Below are 27500 nucleotides of genomic sequence, written 5' to 3' on the forward strand. Positions count from 1 at the left end.
CACACACACACCCACACCCACACACACCCACACACAGCCACACCCACCCACACACACACACACACACACACACACACCACAGCACAATGAAACCAATTTCCTGTCATAAACAATCGGTTATCGGGCCGCTCAGACAAAGCGCGCTCATTACAGAGAGAGAGATGAGGACACACACTTCATCCCATCACACACACACCGTTCACTCCTTTATTCTGTTAGTTACCATGGCAACAGTTCTTCGGTTTAAGTAGAAAATTACTAAAACCGAAGTAAACAGAAACAGAAACGAAATAATATGAATGACACAACCACATAAAATTACAAAAACTTAAACTAAAGTTAAATGGCAATTCAGAATGTGGATAAATACTATAAAAACATATAAATAATACTGACATAACTACTGTAAAGCTGCACATGACGGAGACATCCTCAGAGAACAACAAAATACTTTTAAAAAGAGAAAATAATGCAATGTAATGATATAATATAATATATCATAATGTAATATAGTAAAATATAATATAATATAATATAATATAATACAATATAATATAATATAATATAACATAAAATAACATAACATAACATAATATAATATAACAATGCAATATAATATAATATAATATAATATAATATAATATAACAATGCAATATAATATTATATTATATTATATTATATTATATTATATTATATTATATTATATTATATTATATTATAACACTGCAATATAATATAATATAATATAATATAATATAATATAATATAACAATGCAATATAATATAATATAATATAATATAATATAATATAATATAATATAACAATGCAATATAATATAATATAATATAATATAATATAATATAATATAATATAATATAATATAATATAATATAATATAATATAATATAATATAACAATGCAATATAATATAATATAATTTAATATAACATAATGCAATATAATGCAATATAATATAATATAATATAATATAATATAATATAATATAATATAATATAATATAATATAATATAATATAATATAATATAATATAATAATATTGAACACATGATCACGCGTGTAATATCCAGTGTGTGCGCAGAAGTGAAATTAAATCAGTGCACGTGTGTTTTGCCCTTGTGTCTTCATCATCATCATCATCTTCATCATCATCATCATCATCATCATCATCATCATCTTCATCATCATCACATGTTTTAAACAGACTGATTCAGTTCAAACTGACCTGAACTCTCCAGGCACGACCTCTGACCTTTACAGCACAATCTTCTCATGAGTGGAAATAATGTGTGTTTTGAATAATGCACTCCTGCTGAACATTCTTCATAACTCGTGTGTTAAACTCAACTTTGTGAAGCAGAAACTGTCCTTCATCAGTGTTTAGTAGCATAACTCTCACACACACTCACCCGTGAGTAGACGACCTCCAGCGAGATGTTCTGCGGCGGAGCGCTGGGCACTGCGGACACACACACACACACACACACACACACACACACACACACACACACACACACACACACACACACACACACACACACACACACACACACACACACAGGAATCATCATTAGTCAGAGATATTTCACTTCAGTGCAGATCTGAGTCTGGATGATCTGGAACACAATCCATCAGAGAAACACACCCGTATCTCAGGCTCTCGAGAGGTCAAGAGGTCAAGAGGTCACGAGGTCATCTTAGGCATTCACACTAATAGATGATTCGCCTGAAGATAGCAGACGACTCTAGTGTTGTTCATCAATCAGTCAAGTCAAGTCTCCTTCATTTATACAGCACTTTTAATAATATAGATTGTTATATTACAGATGTGCACATGTGCATCACGAGTTCACTCTATAGATATGCGCGTGTGAATATATATGTGCGCAGGCGTGTAGTCCTTATTTACAAAACAACCCTTAATAAACTTGTCTCGCCTTAAAAATTCATAATACAGAATTATTTATTGCGTCTGCGTATCCATGCGAACCGGATTTACTTGACAGAGTTTATCAGAGGAACGGGAGGACAGCATTCATACGCTCTTATCTTGTTATTTGGGTCAAATATGGACAAACGCTGGTTTACACTTTTTAATTCTTAATTAAAGTTGAGCCAAACATGTTTTGAAGCAACCCAGCATTTTAGTTTTTGTTAATATTTTGAATTAGATTTTATTTTTTATTATGTTTTATTTTCATTTTAAAGGAATAGTTCACTTGAAAACCTCTTGTGTGTGTTCAGCGGAGAGAGAGACGTTCATACAGGTGTAGGACAGCGTGAGGACGAGCAAACGATGTGTGTGTGTGTGTGTGTGTGTGTGTTCAGCGGAGAGAGACGTTCACACAGGTGTAGGACAGCGTGAGAACGAGCAAACGATGTGTGTGTGTGTGTGTGTGTGTTCAGCGGAGAGAGAGACGTTCATACAGGTGTAGGACAGCGTGAGGACGAGCAAACGATGTGTGTGTGTGTGTGTGTGTGTGTGTTCAGCGGAGAGAGAGACGTTCACACAGGTGTAGGACAGCGTTTCTGAACTATTCCTTTAATTGTAGTGAACATTTCAGTAGTTGGGCCCTATTTTAACGATCTGAAACGCAAGTAACTTTGTGGGCGGATCTCGGGCGCTGTTGCTATTATACCGGCGGGATAAATGACTCTCCGACGCAAATCTAAAATGTGTTGGTCTGAAGAGCTTCATTACTCATAGGTGTGGTTTGGGCGTAACGTGAAATAAACCAATCAGAGCGTCATCTCACATTCCCTTTAAGAGCAGGCGTGCTTGTTCCATGGCGGATTGCTATTATAACGGCGGATTTGCCAGGAGCGGTTCACAGCCGAGGAGACCGGCGTTCTCGTCAGGGCCGTAAAACACAGAGAAGTGACATTGGGGATGGAGAAACACACACAAATTAGCTTCGGTTAAACAGGCGTATGATAATTTGGGTAAATGTGTAAGCTAGATTTATGCCTATTCTTCACATCTTCATGGACACCACAATGATTTCCCTCGTGTGGTAATATTTTTCCTTGTAATAATGTATGGTTTTCTAAAAATGAGAACTGCTGCGTCTGTGTGTAGATGACACACGCTACATTATGGCCAAGCATGCGCCCTTAAAATATCTGAATAACATGTGCAACACGCCACTGACTTTAGACGAGGTTTCTCCTGGTCTGTGGCGGAATTGTTTTCTGAAACTGCAAAATAGCACCAGGGAACGTTTGCGCCGGAACACGCCTCCTCTTTTCCCTGAACCGCCCCCGGGAGCGCAAGTTCATTCCCTAATTTACCGACGTGCGTCTGTGGAGGGAAAAGTCCGCTGTGCGTCGGGTGGAGAATAGGAATGAGACATGCGTCGCTGTACAAAGTCAGTTGCGCTGGGTGCGAGATAGGGCCCTGTGTGTTTTTGTCATTTCCATTAGTTCTTGTTAATAATTTGAATTACATTTAAAAAATATATATATTTTAATTTTAGTTAAAGTTTTTGTTTTGTTGCTGTGTGTGAGAGTGTATGTCAGTGAGTGAGTGTGTGTGTGTGTGAGTGAGTGAGTGAATGTGTGAGTGTGTGTGTGTGTGTGTGTGTGTGTGTGTGTGTGTGTGTGTGTGTGTGTGTGTGTGAGTGAGTGAGTGAATGTGTGAGTGTGTGTGTGTGTGTGTGTGTGTGTGTGTGTGTGTGTGTGTGTGTGCGAGTGAGTGAGTGAGTGTGTGTGTGTGTGTGTGTGAGTGTGAGTGTGTGTGTGTGTGTGTGAGTGTATGTTAGTGAGTGTGTGTGTGTGTGTGTGTGTGTGTGTGTGTGTATGTGTGTGTGTATGTGTGTGTCCCACAATTTGATTAGTGTGCCACAAGGGCTCTTAATTAAGCAGGAATGGAGAAGCGACTCGTTTGAAACTTCTCTAATGGAAACTGACACACAATAAACCCGAAGCCTCTCAGAGTCGAACAGAAGTAATGCAAAGAGACACACCCACACACACACACACGCACGCACACACACACACACACACACACGGGTTAAACTGAGGACTGATTACTGAGACTTCTGGAGAAAATCACGCCAATATGAGACCAGATTCAGAGACAGAGAATCGGGAGAGCAGTGCATGATGGGAAGGGATCGTGAAAGTGGGAGGTCTGAGCTGCATGTTAAGAAGATCTCTCTCTCTTCTCTCTTAAAGGGCCAGATTCACGTTTATAACGCCGTAAACCAGTGCTGGACTGATGAGGTTTGAGCATCACTGTCTCTTCTGCTCATCAAAGCTGCGTTTGTCTGATCAAAAATACAGAAATATTATTCTAATGTAAATCAGCTGTTTTCTATGTGAATATACAGTAAAGTGTAATTTATTCCTGTGAATGTTCAGCATCATTACTCCAGTCTTCAGTGTCACATGATCCTTCAGAAATCACTCTAATATGATGATTTGATGCTCAAGAAACATTTATGATTATTATCAGTGTTGGAACAGTTCATATGTTTGTGGAAATCGTCATATATTTATGGAAAGTGCAAAAGAACAGCATTTATTTGAAATATAATCTTTTGTAACATTTTAAATGTTTTTACTGTCACTTTTGATCAATTTAATTAAATTTTAATCAATATTAATAAAAAAAAAATAGTGCTGGGCAACAATTAATCGCATCTACAATAAAAGTGTTTACATAATATATGTGTGTGTAGTGTGTATCATTATTTTGTATATATAAATACACACACAGATGCATGTATATATATATAAAAAGGTGTTATTTATATATAAATTATGTATAAATATATATTCAATATATCCATGCAAATATTTCTTAAATATATCCATGCATATGTGTGTGTATTTATATATACAAAATAATTATACACAGTACACACACATATATTATGTGTTATTACACAAACTTTTATAGTAGATGCGATTAATCTTTGCCCAGCTCTAAACAAAAACATATAACTCTTACTGACCTCAACATTTTGAACAGTAATGTAATGTATTTAAACGTATTTACTGTAATAGAATAATGTACTATAATGTACTGTAATAGAATGTAATGTGCTGTAATGTAATGTAATGCAATATAATATAATGTAATATATAATAAATGTCTGTCCGCATCTGAATCTGCAGAACGACATTGAGCGGCTCGACTCACACAGTTCAAGCTGGGAGATGCTGATAAGATTGAATCTTTAAGAATTACTGCAAACATAATCCTGAGGTTAACACGTAAATCAATAGCCTGATGTTAGACGGCTAATGAGAAGGACTGCTGGGAAATATAACGCGCGTTAGCATTCAGCGCATTGAGCCGCGGAGAAACGGTTTGCCTTCAGGCTAAAGAGAGAAAAGAAGACAAACATGCTCAGATTCCTGCAAACTGAAGACAGACGATATTAAACCTTCTCCAGACGTATGGCACAATGCATTAGGACAAACACTATAAATAGTAATAATAAAGCCTTTTTGAAACAGAAAAGCTTGTTGAGTTGCACTTCTTGGAAAAAATATGCATTGCATTGACCGTGCTTTCTAGGGCTTGCGTGTTTATGGGCTGAAATTCAACATGGTCGTATATTTAAGCTGTGAATATTTCCATTCAAACCCTTTCATTATTAAAAATTCACCTTTCAGATTTCACTTACAAAATGTTAATTGTGCAGCAGATGGAGATTATGAATCTGTAATCCACTGATATTCCTGCCGTTCCCGGATGTGAAAGCGAATATGCCTGTCGAATATTATAGGTTGTATTTTTAAACAGAATGAACCTTTTGGAAGTGAAATCTGAAAGATTAATAATATGGATTATTGAATTTTTAATAATGAAAATGTGTGTGAAAGGTTTTGAATTGAAATATTCACATCTTAAATATACGACCATAAACCCATAAACACGCAAGCACGGTCAATGCAATGCATATTTTTTCCAAGAAGTGCAATTCAACAAGCTTTTCTGTTTCAAAAACATTTGGCATTATATTACTTCCATCAAATAGGCAATATTCAGTTGCTGAACAGAAGGACGTGCGTGTGTGTTTGGGAAGGGAAGTTTCCCGGCTGTTTTTGTGATGCGGACGCAGTCGAGCTGCAAACAAATCAAGCGTATTTCACACGTCTGATGTCAGACTGTCAGAGTTGAGTGACGCGGCGTGAAACGGATTGACGGCCCTCTACTAACGCCACATCAGAGCCGGCATTAGTGTCTGATTAACTGCATTGCTTATGTAAATATCTTCTGAACACCGTGACGGACACACGGATGAATCCATTCCTGCTCAACATTTTAGGCTTTCATTAAATATGCAGATAACTATAATATGTGTTTCAGTGCCAGTCAAGTTCCAACACACATCGTTTCAAAGCAGCTTTACAGAAAATCATGATGTTAATGTTTATAATATCTTAATATTTTCATGCATAATAGTCTTATTTCTATGCAATAATATAGTTACATTTTGAGATGATATATATAATCTAGAAGTTGAGATTTGCATGATTGTTGTAATGAAATCAAACGGTGCTTCAACTAAGTCCTTGTTCAGGGGGGTGAATACTTATGCAGTTAGTTAGTGCAAGTCTTTTATTCATTTTATTTTTATATTTTTTATATTTACACTGTATCGCTGAGACATGATATAAATACTCACGCAGTTGAGATTTGCAGTGTAAATATAAATGTGCTGTAATGAAATCAAACAGTCCTTGTTCAGGGGGGTGAACACTTACGCAGTTAGTTATCGCAAGTCTTTTATTCATTTATTTTTTCTCTGAAATGTGTCAATTTGGTTTGACTTTTTTATATTTATACACTGTATCGCTGAGATATAATTTAGTTTACATTTTTCACCGATATAAAAATCTCACAGTTGAGATTTGCTATAAACCGTACAAACATAGATTGCACTGCATGTATCCGGATGAGGTAGTGAAAGTGAATGAATCTGACTCTGTGCAATAATATAGTTACATTTTGAGACGATATAAATAATCAAGCAGTTGAGATTTGCATGATTGTTGTAATGAAATCAAACGGTGCTTCAACTAAGTCCTTGTTCAGGGGGGTGAATACTTATGCAGTTAGTTATCGCAAGTCTTTTATTCGTTTATTTTTCTCTCTGAAATGGGTCACTTTGGTTTGACTTTTTCATATATTTATACACTATAGTTGACATGTGTCTTACCGTCTGAGAGAGTGGTGATGAGCGTGTCCTGGTCGGAGATGCCGGGACCGTGTCGGTTCACCGCCAGCACTCGTAGAGAATATTCAGTGAACTTCTTCAGTCCTTCCATTCTGTAGCTCTGACCGACAACATCCACATTCTGATCGAGAGAAAGACAAGCTCACGTCAGACAGAAAGAATATTGCAGTGTTTATTTAAAATTCTGTGCAGAAGTATGCATCTATAAAAGATCACCATAGTCCAGAACAGATAAGAAAGTTGTGGCCACAAGTCATTTTTTTACAATAAAAGAAAAACACAACTTATTTCGAAAATAAAAACCCAATTTTATCCTCAGCTTTTTCACCAGGTAGAGCACATGTGATTTAAAAGTCAGGGAGTCATCAATCAAAAGACCCAGGTATTTATAGGAATTAACAACCTCTATTTCACTTCCCCCCATAGTGACGATCGGAGGGAGGCTTTGTGGCCTGGTCCTAGATTTAGTAAACAACATAAGTTTGGTCTTATCTCCATTTAAAACTAATTTCAGCTGCATAAGGGTGTTTTGGACTTCAATAAACGCATTTTGCAAAAATTCAATTGCTTGTACAAGAGTTGACGCACTGCAATATATGACAGTATCATCAGCATAAAAATGAAGATTAGCATTTAACACATTTTGACCCATATTGTTTATATAAATAGTGAATAAAAGTGGACCTAATACAGAGCCCTGTGGTACACCCTTAGTGACTGCTACTTGAAGCTTTTTTAATTTAAAGCTTTTAAACACATGACTGCAGGATTTAACACTTGTAATTTAACAGATGGTAAGATGCTTCGTAATGTCGCTCTTTATTCCAGCCATGTAAAAAACAATATCTGATTAATCTGCAGCACTTTATCAGCTCAGTTCTGAAAACCAATCCATTCCTATAGATGGTTCGGTGAAGTCTGTCGATTGAGCTGATGTTAAACACTTACAGAGAACAAGCTCTTACCGTAGTATTGGCTGGTAAGTGCATGTCTGTACTGTCGTTCACCCTAAAGCTCATGAAAGTTTGACCGTGCTCATGACAGATCTGCTGATCTTTCTTCTTTAAAACACTGTAATGGTGACAGACTCCAGAAGAGACGATTGAGATCGACACAAGCGCTTTAGAGATCACACCGGCTTTGCTGAGCCATTATCAGAACAGAAAAATTTTACTTGCAAAAGATAAAATCAACTGCATTTTAACATTTTCTGAAGAAAACGCGAGTGTTGTTTCATTGTGCAGAAACTGGCCTTCGTGATGCTGAGCTGCTGTGGGTGGGTCCATTCTGAAACCGGCAGCGCATATATTTTTATTTGCCGGCAACCTGACAAATTAAAAGCTCTATGGTTTTAAGGTTTGAAAAAAAAAGAAATTAAGATGTAAATATTAGTATTGTAATTTTACAGTAAAAGTTATTTTACAGTTATTTTTATTTATTAATAATCACAATAAAATCCTTATTTTTATTTTATAGACATACTGAATTAATCAAAAACATGTGACCTATAAAAACTTTCTCTGTTCACTTTATGGTTATTGAAAGAGATTTGATTGAGTTGGAAAAAGCGGACCCAAGTATGAACATTCGTTCAGTCCTACAAGGATTTTGCATTCTAAAAACGTTGAAGCGTGAAGATCCGAGGGTATGGATCTCGGCTGGAGTCTCACCTGCTCTTTGCCGCTGGAGGTCTCGGTCCAGAGCAGCCGGTAGCTCTGTATGGGCCCGTTGGCGTGAGCGGGAGGATCCCAGGACGCCTCGATGGACGTCGGAGACACAGCTTCTGCCTGCAGATTCTCCACTGGACCAGGAACCAGAACTGCACAAACACACACACCATGTTTATATGTACTTCATTCTGATTATTTCACATTTAACATGTATATAACACTTTATATTAAGGTCATTAAAAACCTTTATATTTCAGTGTTTTTCTATTGGTTTTAGTCACATTGCTCTAAAAGAAAGTGGTGCAAATCGAAAGATCCCACAAACCTTGGTTTGTATCAATCACTTCTCTGCAAAGGTTAAAATGACAAACTAACACAACAAAATTAACAATTCTTCTGACTCTTGCACGCTTTTCAAAACCTTCTCATCTCTTCTTAACCCTCCTCCTTCTTCACCAACCCTAACAGCTGATGACAGCCACATTTTTCAGAAATAAAACCACCACCATCAGCGGCCAATTTTCCACACTACAAACTGACACACACATCCTAACAGCAAACACACACACACTCTCCCCTCCTTCTCTCCTCTCTCAGAGGCAGAAGTCTTCAAACTCATCCTTTCCAATCGCCTACAATCCTTCAAACCCTTTCTTCTTCAGTTGTACCCACACTTACTCACATCATCAACACCTCTCTTCACACTGGTATCTTTCCCACAGCATTTAAGAGGCTCTGATAACCCCAATGCTTAAGAAAACAACTCTAAATCCAGCACTTTTAGAAAATTACAGACTGGTATCCCTTCTTCCATTCATTTCTAAGACACTTAAGTGAGTCGTTTTCAACCAAATCTCTGCCTTTCTTACACAGAACAACCTGCTGGACAACAACCAGTCTGGTTTTAAAAGCGTCACTCAACTGAGACGGCCCTGCGGTTACTGAAGCTCTGAGGCTCAAGAGCAGCTTCCCAATCCTCAGTTCTCATCTTGCTGGATCTGCTGCGTTTGACACAGTTAATCATCAGATCCTTCTGTCAACTCTCATGATGAAGGGCATCTCAGGAACTCCAGTGGTTCAGGTCTGACCTCTCAGTAAGTCTCAGAGTGCCTCAGGGCTCAGTGCTGGGTCCGCTTCTCTTCTCCATCTACACGTCATCACTAGGATCTGCCATTCAGAAACATGGTTTTTCCCATCACTGTTATCATCTAGCTACTGGAGTGCCTCAGGGCTCAGTGCTGGGACCGCTTCTCTTCTCCATCTACACGTCATCACTAGGATCTGCCATTCAGAAACATGGTTTTTCCCATCACTGTTATCATCTAGCTACTGGAGTGCCTCAGGGCTCAGTGCTGGGACCGCTTCTCTTCTCCATCTACACGTCATCACTAGGATCTGCCATTTAGAAACATGGTTTTTCCCATCACTGTTATCATCTAGCTACTGGAGTGCCTCAGGGCTCAGTGCTGGGACTGCTTCTCTTCTCCATCTACACGTCATCACTAGGATCTGCCATTTAGAAACATGGTTTTTCCCATCACTGTTATCATCTAGCTACTGGAGTGCCTCAGGGCTCAGTGCTGGGACCACTTCTCTTCTCCATCTACACGTCATCACTAGGATCTGCCATTCAGAAACATGGTTTTTCCCATCACTGTTATCATCTAGCTACTGGAGTGCCTCAGGGCTCAGTGCTGGGACCACTTCTCTTCTCCATCTACACGTCATCACTAGGATCTGCCATTTAGAAACATGGTTTTTCCCATCACTGTTATCATCTAGCTACTGGAGTGCCTCAGGGCTCAGTGCTGGGACCACTTCTCTTCTCCATCTACACGTCATCACTAGGATCTGCCATTCAGAAACATGGTTTTTCCCATTACTGTTACACTGATGACACACAACTCTACCTCTCAATCCAGCCAGAGGATCCAATGAAAGCTGCTCGCATCTCAGCCTCTGAAAAGACAGAACTGCTCGAGTTATCGGCCATCCCAACACTTCACAACAACTTCTCCATTTAGCTAGATTCATCATCCAAAACTCCATCTAGGACAGCCAGGAACCTTGGAGTTCTGATTGATGATCAGCTAAACTTGCAGATTCTGCAAATTCTGCAAATCCAGATCCTGCAGATTTGCCTTATTCAACATTAGAAGGATCAGGTCCTTCCTATCGGAGCTACACAACTACTTCTCCTTCTCTATCCAGACTGGACTATTGTAATGCTCTCTTCCTCCAGCATTACGGTCAAACCTCTGCAACTGATCCAGATGTTGCAGCAAGAGTGTGTTTATCGAGCCGAAGAGAGCACACGTCACTCCTCTCCTCATAAACCTGCACTGGCTAATTGCCGCATAACCATCTGAAACACGTCTGACAGGAGCGAGTGCGTACGCAGAGGAGTTCCACATTTAGAATGCTATTCATAATTCAGCAACGGAGGAAAGAGTTGGAAGTGTGTTAGTCTTTCAGGGTGTTTGTGAGGACGAGCTGGAAGCTGGAAAAAGGTCAGACGGCTCAATCTCGCCACTCATTCTCCATTAGAAAGGTTAAGAGCTGGAGTGTGTGTGTGTGTGTGTGTGTGTGTGTGTGTGTGTGTGTGTGTGTGTGTATGTGCGTGAGTGAGTGTGTGTGTGTGTGTGTGTGTGAGTGTGTGTGTGAGAGAGTGTGAGTGTGTGTGTGAGTGTGTGTGTGTATGTGTATGTGTGTGTGAGAGAGTGTGAGTGTTCTCCTCCTCCCGTCAGTTTTGTGTTCTACACGCAACTCAAATGTTCCGCTCTCCACACAGATATAAAACGCTGCTGTCAGTTAATGAACATTTGACGGATGAACTCGCGGCTCGATTGGACTCTTATCAAATCAAAATTGATAAGACTTTTGAGTTTTACGGATGTTGCCATCTTGGATATTTCTTTGGTTACTGTTGCTTTGGTTTGATGGTAACAGAATATAGGCTTTACTCCCCTTTGCACATTCGAGACACTAGTGTAAGTTGCATTTTTGTACATTTCGAGACTCACACCTATAAGTTAATACGGTTGTCAATCTCAAACACTGAACGCATGAATGTAGCCTGTGTGATTTCAGGAGGAAACTAAATGTGGACATTTCAAACATTGCACAGGATTGTTGACATTCACAAATGACTTAAGATATTAGGGCTGTCAAATAAAAATTTCAATTTCGAATATTCATCAAAACAAAAACTCCCAAAAAACCTGCACATTCGAATGCAAAACCGGTGTGTCAAGATGTGCGCGAGACATGATGATGTAACTGACGCGGTGTGTTTTTGTTAGCTTATCCAGTACAGCGCGGTGCGGCTGCGCTGTCAATTTGAAAAATGGAGGGAAAAGTCTTCCTGCTGATGAAAACCCTCTCAGTTAGTGGCAACGACACACTTGACCATCCTTGCACATCGGTCAGATCTGAGCGTGTGTTCATCAGCTGAAACACTGTCAACAGAAAGCGCTCAGCACTCGCTGCAGATCAAGAGCGTCTGGTGTTTTTGACGAACAATATGAAGACAATACAGTACTTTTTTCCTCTAACATTATTTAAGGCAGATATTTTCTTGTTTAAGCCTAAACTCATTCACATACACTTCAATCACGTTGCTTCTCCAGTAAATGTGTCTTGGTTTTAGAAGACAAAAATGTTGAAGGGAACTTTTTTGTGGTGTTCTCCATGAGAACCATGGTACTCACGCCTACGTAAATATGGTTGTCCATCTCAAATACTGTGACTTTAGGAGGAAACTAAATGAGGACATTTCAAACATTGCACAGGATTGTTGACATTTACAAATGAATTAAGATATTAAGTATTGTTTTCTGAAAACAAGAACAAATATCTGCCAATGTGGTCAGAAAAATAAACCGTGTCTTGGTTTAAGAAGACAGAAATACAGAGGAAGAACTTAATTGTTTGCAGTGTTCACCACAAGAACTTTACAGTGCACTTTGAGTGATCAGCTGTAAACACAGCTCTGGGACTCACGCTCGGGCTGTGTGGACAGTCGGATGGCCTCTGAACTCTCTCCGGGCCCCTGCTCGTTGAAGGCGACAACTCTGAAGGAGTACGTGGCCTCCGGTCTGAGATTGCTGACCGTCAGCTGCAGACTCTCGGCCTCCGTCACGTTAATGGATCGCTCCCTGCGGCACACACGCAAACACGCTCAGAGAAACAATAACAGTTTTCAAACAGGTTTCCTGATCACTCCCACAATATTCCATAACACTTTGTTGACATCATTGGTTGAATCTGTGTTGCTCTGTGAAGTCACAACATCTAGCTACTGGAGTGCCTCAGGGCTCAGTGCTGGGACCGCAACTCTTCTCCACCTACACCACCAGTCAAAGGTTTTTTAATGTTTTTAAAAGAAGTCTCTAATGCTCACCAAGGCTGCATTTATTAGATTTTTTTTGACCAGTCAAAAAAACTTTTGACTTGTAGTGTATATGTCATCACAATAGCAAACCACAACCATTCCATCAATTCCTAATGGACAAAATCAAGCCCCACCCTACATTAGTTCAAGAAAAGACGAGCACAACTCATGTTGGCGAACACGTACCTGTTGATTCCCTCCTCGGAGAAGAAGACTCCGTACGTCAGGATGGTCCCGCGCGTGTCCTCCGGGGGGCGCCACCCGAGGCGCACGAATCGACTGGACACGAGGACGGGGGCCACGTCACGGGGAGCAGAAGGGAGGACGCCTGAGCTCGGGGTAACTGGGGGGGGAGGAGAGGAGTAAGTCAAAGAGGAAGTGCGGGGGAACGGGGGCTGAGAAGGCTGAGGGGGCGGGGCAGGGGGCGTGGCCTCTGTGGCCGGGGAGGAATAGAGGGGGAGGGGCATGAGGGAAGGGGAGGGGCGTGGGAGGGGAGGGGCGGAACATAACAGAACGAGAGGAGTGTGACCGATGGAATGAGTAGATAAGGAAAGAAAACACAAACAAACAGAAGACATCAGGAAGAAAAGAAAAGAGAGCGATAAGGAAGATCACAGCATCAGAGATCAGGTAAAACACAGACAATTAACACACACACACACACACACACACACACACACACTCGATTACACATGATGAAAGATGAAAGCGAGCGTTCTACGAGATTAGAGAGAGAATGCAAACAAAGGCGTCGATATACAAGATGTGTGACGTCATTTCAAATAAATTTAGCCTGGTAATACCAAACTCTGCTACTTCACTTTGCTTCGTAGACAGAGTCTGGAAGGGCATAATTGAAAAGCGTTTTCTTTCTCGCGGGGGGGCGCCTGTCTGAAGTTTAAAATCATTGGTTACCCGTAAGCCAATCACGTAACGTTTGGTTATGGCGTGTGTTATGCGCATGCTCAGCCGCATCTAACTTCCACTGTAAACACATGTATGATGCGAAAACAAAACCATCGAGCGAAATACCGGAGTGAACATGGCTGTGAACGACTTTTGCAGATTATGTGAAGTAAATCTACGCATCCACGGTACAATCAGCGTCTACGTCACGGCTCTCAGCCCGCCCTCTGTTCGTTGATAGGCCCGGCTGCTTTGAGGCCGGAGGAAAACGGGAAGATAGGTCGCTATCTCAGACTGAGTACAGAAGCGAACTGAAATTGAGCGGAAGTACGAAGTCTGACGTAGTCAGGCTAAAATAAAATAGCTCTGGTTGGTAAACACTTTCGAACTACCATTGGTCCATGTGGTGATTATCTAATAGGTGGGTGTGGCTCGGAGGCTCCGCCTTCTTTGAGGTAAATTACTTCTGTTCAGTCCGTCAATGTTAGATGCGAGTAAAAACACAAAAAGAGCTGCTTTACAGTAGAAACTAAAGCTATAATTCTGACTGAATTACACACTGACAGTAGCCGCGTTTCCATTACCCTTCAAACTGCGCAAATTGAAATTGCGAATTGAAAACGTGCAATTTCGTAAAAAACTCCAGTATACCGCAAAAACGTTTTTACGCTCGAATTTGGTGATTTTTCGGGCAATTCGAAAAAGGAATCTTTCGCAAAATTGCAATGGAATATTATTACGGGAATACTGCATTCAAACCAACAAAGAAATGCCACAATTTATCAATTTTGCTGACATTTAGAAAATACTGCAAAAGTATATGGAAAAACGGCTACTATTTTTCATGTTTAATACTGTGAAGCTGCTGCTTTAAAGCAATCTACCGTATAAAGTGCTTTAAATAAACGTGACTGAATCGCAGAGTTGCTGATCCACTTCTCTCTGATCAGATGCTTTCTCAACTGCTGTTTTCATATTTTTATTGTGTTTATTTTGTTATCGAGAAGAAAGAGCGCAGCACATATTTACATATTCATATAAAAGTGGGCGGAGTCTGGATGTTCGCTGACAGTATAATCCCTGCAAAGCTGTTTCAAACTCTTTTTACCCCGAAGAGAAAAAGAAGAACTTTCAGAATGTCAGGGCCTTAAAACACACATTTAATGAACAGAAAAGCATCTTTCCAGGTGTTAAGGGCGATGAAATAGCAGTCTGGAGCCGTGAATCTGTTTTCTGACTGTAGAGAGACTCATGTGTGTCAGAACAAGAGTGACATCCGTCTCTCTCTGTGTGTGTGTGTGTGTGATAGTGATTTCACAGTTCTGATGAGGTTCTCTCAATGTCATACAGCACATTCACACTCACTATCACCAGGGAATTACTGTTACACACACACACACACACACACACACACACACACACACACACACACGTATGTGTCTCCTTATCCTATTCTGTCATATTCTGTCTCCTTACCCTAAACCTACCCATCACACAAAACTTACTGCACAAAACTAAGGTACACACACAGACACACACACACACACACACACACACGTTGGGTTATCATGTTCTATGGAGACTTCTTCATACACGGCTGATATAAGTGCCTCGTTACAGGCCCATGATGAGCCTCATCTGAGCACACTGATCCGCTGGAGCTCCTCGACACACAAAAGACACGCGGATCACGTGCGTCATCGCCGGAGCCTGGCGTCTCAGTCTCTGCGGTCGAGCCCGCGCTTCGGTGATTTTCTACAGCTAAGCAGACAATGTTCCCTGAAGACGCTGTCTCTGAGGTGAATGAGAACATCAGGCCTTTCAGAGAGGATTTTCATCACAGCGAGAACTGAGACTCTGGTCAGCAGGAGCGACCATCAGGACACCTGGATCACGGTTTACTATAGTACAGCCGCATTTTACTGTCAGATTACCTGCTTACAGACTTCAGATGAACTCTCAATCAACACGCACCAATGCTATATTTTCTGAATGCCATGATCATTTGTTAACAAACACGTATTCATTACTTCAGTGAGCTCACTGTATCTGCTTTAAATTATTACATTGTTTAAATTAATAAACTTTTCGCTAACTGTGATTTTGTATATGTACATTTCTGAAATACATAACTTACACAGTTCCCTCTGATAACAGATCACAGTAAATTGTAATATTGACTCAAGCATTTCTATAAAGCTGCTTTGAAATGATGTGTTTTGTGAAAAGCTCTATACAAATAAACGTGAATTGAATTGAATTAATTACAGAAGCTGTGAATGATCAACTCTATAATCACAGATGAACTCCTGCTGCATCTATACAACAACATCACTGAACATCTTCAGGCTCTTCCTCAGTATTGATGTTTAAACCAGTAACCAGTAGGTGGCGTGTTAGTGATGATTTGTAAGTTTACAGTCAACAATTATTCTGCTCAACGTCCTAAATACATAATAAAGCACATGTTTGTTTACTGTACGACTGAAGAGCTCAAAGCTCGTCTTGACCTCCGGCTCAAACTCTACGAGCTGAAACTGAACATCGGATAAACGTCAAACGCAGCTTCGACTGAATCCATTTCCAGCTGAACTTCATGACCCGAATCCCGCTGAGACACACACACACACACACACACACACACACACACACACACACACACTGCTAAACACAATGCAAACACTGTATCACGCCCTGCTTCATCACACACACACACACACACACACACACACACACACACACACACACACACTGCTAAACACACACACACACACACACACACTGCTAAACACACACACACACACACACACACACGCACACACACACACACACACACTTGAAACCAAGATTATCACAGTACATTTTACAACAAAATACTATTTTAGTCTTTCTACTTCTAAATGTCAAATCAATCAATCAATCAATCAAAAAACAGCCAATCAGAAGAGTGTGTGGGCGGAGTCTCTCTGTAAGGGCTCTCGCAAACAAATCAATCACAAAAAACAGCCAATCAGAAGAGTGTGTGGGCGGAGTCTCTCTGTAAGGGCTCTCGCAAACAAATCAATCACAAAAAACAGCCAATCAGAAGAGCGTGTGGGCGGAGTCGACCTTCACTCGCAACCAAACCAATCAGAAACATTTAATTAATAAATATTACATCAATAAATATTACAACATTATTAAAAATACATACTGAGTGACAATCAGTGCCACAGAACTCGTGTTTGTTCACATTTTGGACGTTCTTGTATTTTCAAGATCTGAGGTGAATTATCCACTGTCGCGGCTACAGATGATATTCAAACTCACTTTAAATTATTTTAACATTAAATAAATCAGAAAATCAGTACATGAGATGATCAATGTCTTTGAACGTTGTTGTTACAGCCGCGATTCACATCGCCAAAACAGAAATCGTTTCTAAAATAGCATCTCCTTGTTTATCGCCATTGGACAAAAACTGATTAGCATTGAAAAGATGCGTTTTATCGTCTGGATAAATCCCACAGCGACTTCTTCAACGTGTTCCTGCTTGTGTTTATAATGGCAAAACGCTGATGACTCTGAAACTGAAGGTGGCGCTCTTGATGTTGATGGATCATCTTTGCGTTGTTCAGTCTGAAAACTGCAGATTTCACAATCTGAAACACAATCTATTCTCTCTCCAAGTGTTTGTGCCGACATTCGTCTTCCTGCTGAAACACCGGCTGCGTTTCTGAAGCGTTTCCACAGATATAAAGCGTCCTCTGATGGATATGAGCACAGAAGCACTGGGACGAGACCGTATTCCTCAAACACAGGCCCGCGGGTTTATAAAGGTGATCCGCGACTCCATTTATAACGGCAGACGGTCATTAGAGCGAGAGAGATCCATCCTGAAGGACATGTTTGGATCTAATGCTCCTCCATCTCAGACCGGACTGCATTCTACGCCTCCAGAAAACAGAAGACAAATAAAACACGACTCGCCATTGCAGTCGCTCACACACACACACACACACACACACACACGCTCGCGGGTCAAAGGCTTGCGTTGGTCAGTCAGTCGTGACGGATGCTGTTCATATGATGTTTAATATCTCTGATGGTTTGATGGGATTGTGACTCATCAGATCCATACGGTCCAGAAAATGAGGGAATAACAAAAGACATTTGCTACATCAACAACAATAACAAAATGTCTAAAACATGCTAATTTATGCTAGCAACATGCTATTTCATGCTAGCAGCGTGTTGATTTATGCTAGCAAACAAGCTAATTCATGATAGCAACGTGTTGAATCATGCTAGCAACATGTTAATTCATGTTAGCAAAATGCTAATTCATGCTAACAAAATGCTAATACATGCTAGCAACGTGTTCAAACATGTTAGCAAAATGCCAATTCATGCAAACAACATAGTAGCAACATGCTATTTCATGCTAGCAACGTGTTGATTTATGCTAACAAACAAGCTAATTCATGATAGCAACGTGTTGAATCATGCTAGCAACATGTTAATTCATGCTAGCAAAATGCTAATTCGTGTTAACAAAACGCTAATACATGCTAGCAACGTGTTAAAACATGTTAGCAAAATGCCAATTCATGTAAACAACATACTAGCAACATGCTAAATCATGCTAGCAACATGGTAATTCATGCTAGCAATGTGATAAACCTTGCTAACAACATTCAAAATCATGTTAAAACATTCTAGCAATGTGCTAATTTATGCTAGCAATGTATTCAAATCTGCTACGTAAAATAATGCTAGACACATGCTAAAACAAGCTAACAACATGATAAAACATGTTAGGAAGCTTATAAAACTTTCACATTTTAATACAAGGGTTTGTCAAGCCAACATAAAAGTTTGTGCCGAAAAACTTTCATTTCTAGTTGTCTAGAACTCAGTAGAACCAGGTGAGCGCAACCCAGTGTTTCTGTTCTATCACTACATCTATTCCTCCCATCAATCCTCAAACGAATCTCGTCATCTGCACACTCTTTCATCACTCTTATGAGACGATCCCATTCCACGTCAGTCAGAGAGATCGACAGACAGAGAGAAAGAAAGACGCCCGTCTCTAATTTACACAATAATAATAATTTGCCAGCTCAAGCATGCAGATAATCGGATGAGCGTGTGATTGAAAGCTTTAGCGAGGCGTGAACACATCTATGACTGATGTCTCATGACAAACTCATTCACACAAAGCCTTATTTCCATCTTACTGACATAAAGACCTCTGCTGATAAACGCTGCATTGTTCCCGCAGCTCCAAACGCAGGTTCATTTATGAAAAGATGAAATATAAGAGCCATAAACCGTATGACCTGGTCTCTTCAGCTCCTGCATCCGTTAATGCTGATTATAAAACACTCTCGCTCTTCAGCTCACATTATTTCCTTCAATAGCAGTGACTAAAAATAGCGACAGAAACAATTTTCACTCAGAAATTGCTAGTACATTTCACACAAAACATGATATATATATACAAGATTATGTTTCTGACTCCATTAGCAGATATTTATTCTATTATATTTATTTAATGTGCACTTCGTGTGTCGGTCAAAAATGAGTGAAATTATTTTTTTTATTTCAATGAAATTAATGTACTATATTTTAGTTTGATAATGTTCTTTATTTAATATTTGGTGTTTTTAGGGGATTTTATGGTACTAAATTATATTTATGGTGTATTTATAACCCATTTATTCACCTTTTGAGTATAGATGCTTTAGAGCAACAGACTCTAGATCTATTTTCAAACACGACACTTGGCAGATTATTGCAAGTGAAAAAAGTTACAGAATTTTACGTTTATTGTAATGAAAAATGTGTAAAAATACTATTTAATTTTCAAAAATATGTTATACTCTAAACTGTGAGAAAATCAAAGCTATAAATCTAAACAAGTTGTGTTCAAATGTGAGGTTGATATCTCCAAAGCTGGTCTCTCAGTGAGATGTTGTTCGGCTGCAGTACCAAACGCTTCCACTAGAGGAAACTCGTCTCGCATTCATTTCCAATGCGTCATTTCTGACCGCGAGGAGCTCAAGTGTGACTATTGTTATCAGGACCATTAAACCTGTTCCAGTCATGGCCATGATTATTGTGTGTGTTCACACGGCAAGTGCCAAAACCTTTACTAAGTTTCGTACCATTCCGATGAAGTAAAAAAAATAAAAATAAAAAAAAAACGTCAAATGTTTCTGTCACAAATGAACACACCATAGGGAATGTGTAGATATGTGTACTGAAAAACAGAACATCAAGTTTTGTTTCATTTACAACTTTGAGAAATAATGTTGTACAGGTGAAATGCCTTGACGTCAAACCATCGACTACTGATGATGAAATCACGGTTTAATCTGTCAGAGTCGGAGTGTGTGTTTCGTGACTGACAGAAGCACGTCTCTAAAGCTGTCAGGAGGAATTGAGGCTGATTCGTCTGATTCGTCTGTGCAGACCTTTGACCTTTGGCGAACGAGTAAACGGAGGGAAACGTGGCGTCGCATCCGAACCCTGGAGTCGTTCTGTCAGAGGATTGAGCTGGAAAACCTCCTGAAGCACAACTGTGTTTATTACGTCAAAACTGACAGGAAACAACATGGTGGAGAGCAGCGACTGAACGCTCAATGAAGAAGACAAACAAGCCTCGCACACACACACACACACACACACACACACACACGCACACGCACACACACGCACGCACACGCACGCGCACGCACACGCACACACAGCACACGCACACGCACACACACACACACTCTCACATACACACACACACACACAGAGCTGGTCGTCGGCCTCGTGTCTGTCAGTCAGAAGCGTCATGAATAATTCACAGCGCACGAGTCTCTGCTGAGGCAAATCCATTTAGATGAAATCCAGCGCTCGTGTTGCTGATGCAGAAACATCGTTCCTGATGGGAAAAGTGGGATAACTGGATTCTGCAGGAGTCACTGCAAAACATCATGTGTTTCTGTCTCGTTCTCCAGCACTAATATCTAAACATTCTTAAATCAAGACACATTTACTGGAGAAGCAGAATGACTGAATTCAAAGGGAAACAAGATTATATTATTAATATATAATTTAATTATATATATTAATATTATATATTTCTTCTTGTTTTAAAATGTCGAGATACTTTCACTCTCCCCCATGTCATCCATGTCATTCCAGGATTTTTCTCCATATAGTGATTCCTCAAAAACCTTCATGTCAAGAAAGAAAGACATGGACATCTTGGATGACGTGGGGGAGAGTAAAGTATCAGGACATTTTAAAACAAGAACTAATATCTGCCAATGGAGTCAGAAAAATAATCCTGTTTCCCTTTGAATTAAGTTCATTTTTAAGTCATTTTGCTTCTCCTCCAGTAAATGTGTCTTGATGTAAGAATGTTTAGATGTTTGTGCTGGAGAACGAGACAGAGACACTGAGGAAGAGCGTGACGTTTTGCAGTGTTGTAAAGAGGTTACACCTTCATCCGTGTGTTTCTAATGGATTCACAGGAACTGCAGATTCAGGGAAAATACGGAGAAACAAAAGCGTTCACCGTTAATCCGTGTTCGTCGTCAGGGGAAGAAAAGAGAAACCCTCAGGCAAACTCACCACTGTTAACACTGCAGTGACCTCGACACACACACTCATAATCATGATCATAATCATAATCATCCCTGTACGAGTGTGTGAGTGTGAGGATCTCTCCTCAACCAGCAGCAGGTGAAACATCACCATCATGAATTTGCTTCCGATATACGTTATTAATAAAACAAAATGGAAGTGATTTGGCAATTTGAATTCTCCCAATTAGATCTGGCTGCGGTGTTATTAATGTTATTAATTCTGCTGTGAATTCAAACGCTTTCTCTCTGGATCTCCCAGCGCTGTGTAATAACAGTGTCGCATGATTGAGATCGGCCCACAAGTAAACCTGTTCTGAGCTAAACGTTCCGCGCAGCAAAACTCAAACGAATAGTCAAGTCATCTTCATTTATATAGCGCTTTTAACAATGTAGATTGTTCCAAAGCGGCTTTACATTGATAATAGGACATTAAAGTAACAGAGATTGTTTTTGCTTTACATCAGCTCTAGAATAAAGTTATTGTCCAGATAAAGTTAGTTTTGATTGTTTCACTTCCGTCACGATCATTAGTTATTAACTCAGGGGCCGCTAACACACACCGTTCTCACAGAAAACTCTGCGCAAACTTCAAAAACGCGGACCAGTGAGAACGCAGATGGCGTGCACATGCGTATTACGAGTTCAGTCTATAGCTATGCGCGTTTGAATATATGTGCGCAGGCGTGTAGTCCTTCCCTACAAATCAACCCTCAACAAACTACAAACTACGGGGTAATAATTTGGCGGGGGTCGATATTCGTCACAGCACCGGTCGGACTTCTCGCTCCACCATCCTGCGTCTCTGTAATGTGCACATCTGCACGCCACAGACTGTCCAGGCGCCTTTGCGTTCCGTCAACATTATGTTATCAATTAACATTTAGAAAATCGATTTTTGACATTTGTGATTCGATTTAGAATCGTCCACGTCTGCATCTCGATGCATCTAAGAATCGATTTTTTGCCCCAGCCCTAATGACAATCAGTCACGCCATTGGACTGATTTCACACATGCTTCACGATGTAATCTCGGTCAGTGAAATCAGTCATTGACAACCTCTCGACGTTCCCTTTTCAGGGATCCGGGGTTACACACGTAACCTGAGACGTTTTGTGCTCTGTATTTGTTTCGAAAGACATCGTCCATGTTTCATTGTGTGAACGATCAACACTGAGCAGTCTCGCTTTCACATCTATAAGCTTGTGAATTCACTGCAATTCAAAGTAGAGAATGTCGCTTGCATTTAAAGTGTTGGTTATAGCACTACACACACACACACACACAGGTTAAATAAGCGGTGTTAGTAAAGCCCGCCGGATTCCCGCTGATAACACACACAGACACACACACACACACACGTTAAATAAGCTGTGTTAGTAAAGCCTGTCGTATTCCTGCTGATAACAGTATTTTCTCAGAGAGTTTGTGCTGAAGGACTGAAGAGGCTGCAGACGTGGAGAATCACGTGCATCAACTATAAATGTGCAAATGAGACATTTAAACACAATAGGCATCTTGTAGCAAAGTGCAAAACTGTGTCGGTTCCGTGTAGCCGCTCTTTTCTTCTCTAGCGCTTTTCCATCTGCACTCAACCCTGTTTAAATACAAATAAGCAATCGCATCTTTTCTATTATTGCACATGAATTATTGAGCAACACTCCATCGTGTTTACAGCTCTGACTGCAGCGAGAGAGAGAGAGAGAGAGAGAGAGAGAGAGAGAGAGAGAGAGAGAGAGAGAGAGAGAGAGAGAGAGAGAGAGAGAGAGAGAGAGAGAGAGAGAGAGAGAGAGACGGATCAGGAGACAGGGACTGATTTCATCCCGTCACTCAGACAGAACCTATTTGCATTCCTAAAGACGATCCATCCATTCCCAGTGGAGACACACGTCACACGACACACAAGGAAAACACTTCCCGACAGAGACAGAGAACAAGAGACGAGACGCTGCTGAGACTCACACATATACTGACATATACACACATATATATATATATATATATATATATATATATATATATATATATATATATATATATATATATATATATATATATATCACACAGCTACAGACCGTTATCAGCACAGCCATTCATAACTTCTACTAGCCAAAAAAAAAGAAAAAAAAAGAAAGAAAGAAACAGAAAAGAGCCAGCTTCACTTCGTCACAGCTTTTATATACAGTGCTATGCATAAGTTTAGACACCCATACTAAAGTTGACTAAAAAGAGGAATAAAAAATCATCTTTTGGAAACTGAACTTAATGCCTTGATTTAAAAAATTAGGAAAAATCCAACCTTTAAGGACACCAATTTTCTTTGTGAATGAATAATGCATCGTAAATACATAAATATTCTTCCTTAAAATACATGGTGCATAAGTTTGGACACCCCTATGTTAAATTCCCATAGAGGCAGGCAGATTTTTATTTTTAAAGGCCAGTTACTTCATGGATCCAGGATACTATGCATCCTGATAAAGTTCCCTTGGCCTTTGGAATTAAAATAGCCCCACATCATCACATAGCCTTCACCATACCTAGAGATTGGCATGGTTTTATTTCAGTTAGCCTAATAGCTAGTTTGATTTGCATTGAGAGATGATCTTATGGAAAGTACCCCATGCCAATCTCTAGGTATGATGAAGGCTATGTGATGATGTGGGGCTATTTTAATTCCAAAGGCCAAGGGAACTTTATCAGGATGCATAGTATCCTAAAAAATAAAATAAAAAAATACTTAAAAATAAAAATCTGCCTGCCTCTATGGGAATTTAACATAGGGGTGTCCAAACTTATGCACCCTGTATTTTAAGGAAGAACATTTATTTATTTACGATACATTATTCATTCACAAAGAAAATTGGTGTCCTTAAAGGTTGGATTTTTCCTAATTTTTTAAATTAAGGCATTAAGTTCAATTTCCAAAAGATGATTTTTTTATTCCTCTTTTTAGTCAACTTTAGCATGGGTGTCTAAACTTATGCATAGCACTGTATTATAAAATTTGGATTTCATACATTCATTTCTTATTTAAACAATGTTATTCAATGTTAGTCTTATTCAGCTTATTCGTGTGTTTTAGGTAGACAGATTAATACAGTACAAAGAACATAAAAAAAATTTTGGATGTTGGAAAATATTGTCTTTTCTGTTAACCAAATGAATTGTGCAAATGAACAAGTGCGCTGTTATTTGTTGTGTAGTGCCGTGTGTGTTCAAGTAAGGCAGATCGCTGCATTTAATATATCATGATCACTCAGGAGTATTTGTGCTAAATCTGTGCAGATTTGTCTACATAAACTTCACCAGCAAAGTGAATAAACATAATAACACGTCAAATTGGCTAGTGATTTGACAGCGTTACAGAAGACTAAAAATTTACTGTTTAATGTTATTTTTTTTAAATTATTTTTCTTTATTCGTTTTCATAATAATTTCATAATGTATTTTGTGAAGTCAGAGTAAGTTTGTACATGTGTGCTGTTGAGATCTAGGATGAGCAATATTTTGCTTGTAACACATTCACTGAGCAGAGATGATCTGCTAATGATGATTCTTCAGTTGGTATGTTCTTTACAAGGAAAGGAATGTTTCCACTGATGCAAATGTACCACAAATGTATACACTGAGAAATAGTTTCTTAATATGGAAAGTGGATTGTGTCATGCATGACATATACATTCCATTTTTAAACACAAGCAACATGTTTTTCTCCCTTACAAGGAAGTTGTAAGTCCCTCAGTGGTGTATATAAGCTAAATCCTTACTGTACCAGCCCAGGGAAACATAAAGGAATGACAAGGTGAGAGGAAGGAGAATCATAAAGGCATGACAGAGTGAGACGAAGAAGAAACATAGAGATGAGGGGGTGAGAAACCCAGAGAAACCATTTACAGCTGGCATGAGGGGGTGAGGGAATAGAGAAACGGGGAACAGAGATATCTGGAATGAAGACCGCCTCGCCTATAGCCTCATTCTTATATGCCTGTTTCTCTCGCCTGTTTCTCTCATTTCTCTCGTATGTCTGATACATGTATGAAAACAATAAATACTCTTGGCAAAATATCTGGTGTAGCTTCCGTGATTCAACAATAATAGGGAAAAGCATGATTTTCAAATCTACAATTTGGCGTCACGAACAGGATCACATCTTCAGGCATTTGTCTCAATCATTTCAGGTAAGACCTTATTTCTTTCTAAAATAATTCTAGGTCTGCCTGATGATTAGAGACATTGACTGAAACGGCTTAAAAGAACTGTGTTATTTAAAGTACCAATTGTGTTGCCAATAAATATATGTGTCAGACATAGTAAAAAGAAAAAAAAGATTTTTTTTTTTTATTTAATTCAATTTAATTGGGCTTATTTAAGTTTCTCTGAAAAGTGGATCTTTAAAAATATTTGATTGATGCTGGGGTAAAGTGGATCTTTTATAGAAAGAAGACCATTTAGTCAAATATTGGGAGAATTAGCTGTAAGGCGATTTAGCACTTAGCTTGAACAGAAAGGGAGCTGGTTGGAATATGGCGAGACTGTAAAAAGGGCAGAGTAATCTCTAAAATATGTCCAACACACTGAAGACTTGTTTCAGAAGGAGACGAGGAGGTAGAAGTGCATCAATGGAAATAGGAGCTAGAATCGTGTGCATTATGATGTTTACAATGAAGCTGTTCAATATTTGAGGAGGAGACTGATCTGAGTTAAACTTAAAGAGAAACCAAAGAAATTCATCTAAGATAAACTATAAAAAAAGAAATCAAAAGAAACTGATCTGAGTTACACTATTAAGAAAAAAATTTACTGATCTGAGTTTAAATAAATAAATAAATAAAAAATAGAAAGAAAGATCACTGAAAATATAAGGGTTAACTTTGTTTTTAACTTTTCTTTTTCTTTTGAGAAGGGAGAAGTGAAGCAGCCCCTTCCTTTGGAATCTATACCCTCCTCTACACACACACACACACACACACACACACACACACACACACACACACACACACACACACACAGATATAAATAGAAAGCCTGTTGATTCTCTAGTAAACACAGAGAGTGGTAAAATGACTGAAAGTAATTGTATAGAAAAACAATATCTTCGGGTACTCAAGGAGAAATAGAGCATGATGGGGTGAGGGAATAGAGAAATGGGGAATAGAGAAATCTGGAATGAAGACCTCATCTACAGCCTGATTCGTCTATGCCTGTTTCTCTCTGTCTGACACATGTATACAAATAATAAATAGAAATCTCTTGGCAAAAGTAACTGGTGTAGCTTCCGTGATTCAACCATATCGGGGGAAAGCATGATTCTCACATCTACAGTTACCAGCTGATTTTTACCCGCATTTGGCGGGTTGGAGGGTGTTAATTTCAAACCCTGTATATATATAAATATATATCCAGTTGCAATCCAAATTATTCAACCCCCATGGCAAATCAGGTTTATTGGCAAAATGCACAGACTTTCAGCTGTTTGCAATGAAAAACTCTGAAGTGAAAAATTTTACTTTTAATGACTTCTGCAGTCTCAAAATTATTCAACCCCTTCATGGCAAGCATATTTGGCACTTAGTAGAACAGCCTTTTGCTGTTCTGACCTTCTGCAAACAAGATGTACAACCAGACAGCAGCTTCTGGCAGCGTTTCTGAGGAATCTGAGCAACTATATTCCAGTTCAGGAATATTCTTGGGT

General features: G+C 39.4%; 1 protein-coding gene across 1 annotated transcript in view; it reads right to left on the reverse strand.

Moving 5' to 3' along the window:
* Positions 1-27500, reverse strand: part of dcc (DCC netrin 1 receptor) — a 220807-nt gene that overhangs the window by 51018 nt on the left and 142289 nt on the right. Inside the window, exons 8-12 of the mRNA XM_084414580.1 lie at positions 13463-13619; positions 12886-13040; positions 8884-9032; positions 7196-7334; positions 1430-1479 (exon numbers count right to left, since the gene is read on the reverse strand). Coding sequence (XP_084270706.1) covers positions 1430-1479; positions 7196-7334; positions 8884-9032; positions 12886-13040; positions 13463-13619 — 650 coding nt within the window. The remainder of the gene's footprint in view (positions 1-1429; positions 1480-7195; positions 7335-8883; positions 9033-12885; positions 13041-13462; positions 13620-27500) is intronic.

Source organism: Rutilus rutilus (assembly GCF_951802725.1).
Source record: "Rutilus rutilus genome assembly, chromosome: 7".
Classification (NCBI taxonomy): Eukaryota; Metazoa; Chordata; class Actinopteri; order Cypriniformes; family Leuciscidae; genus Rutilus; species Rutilus rutilus.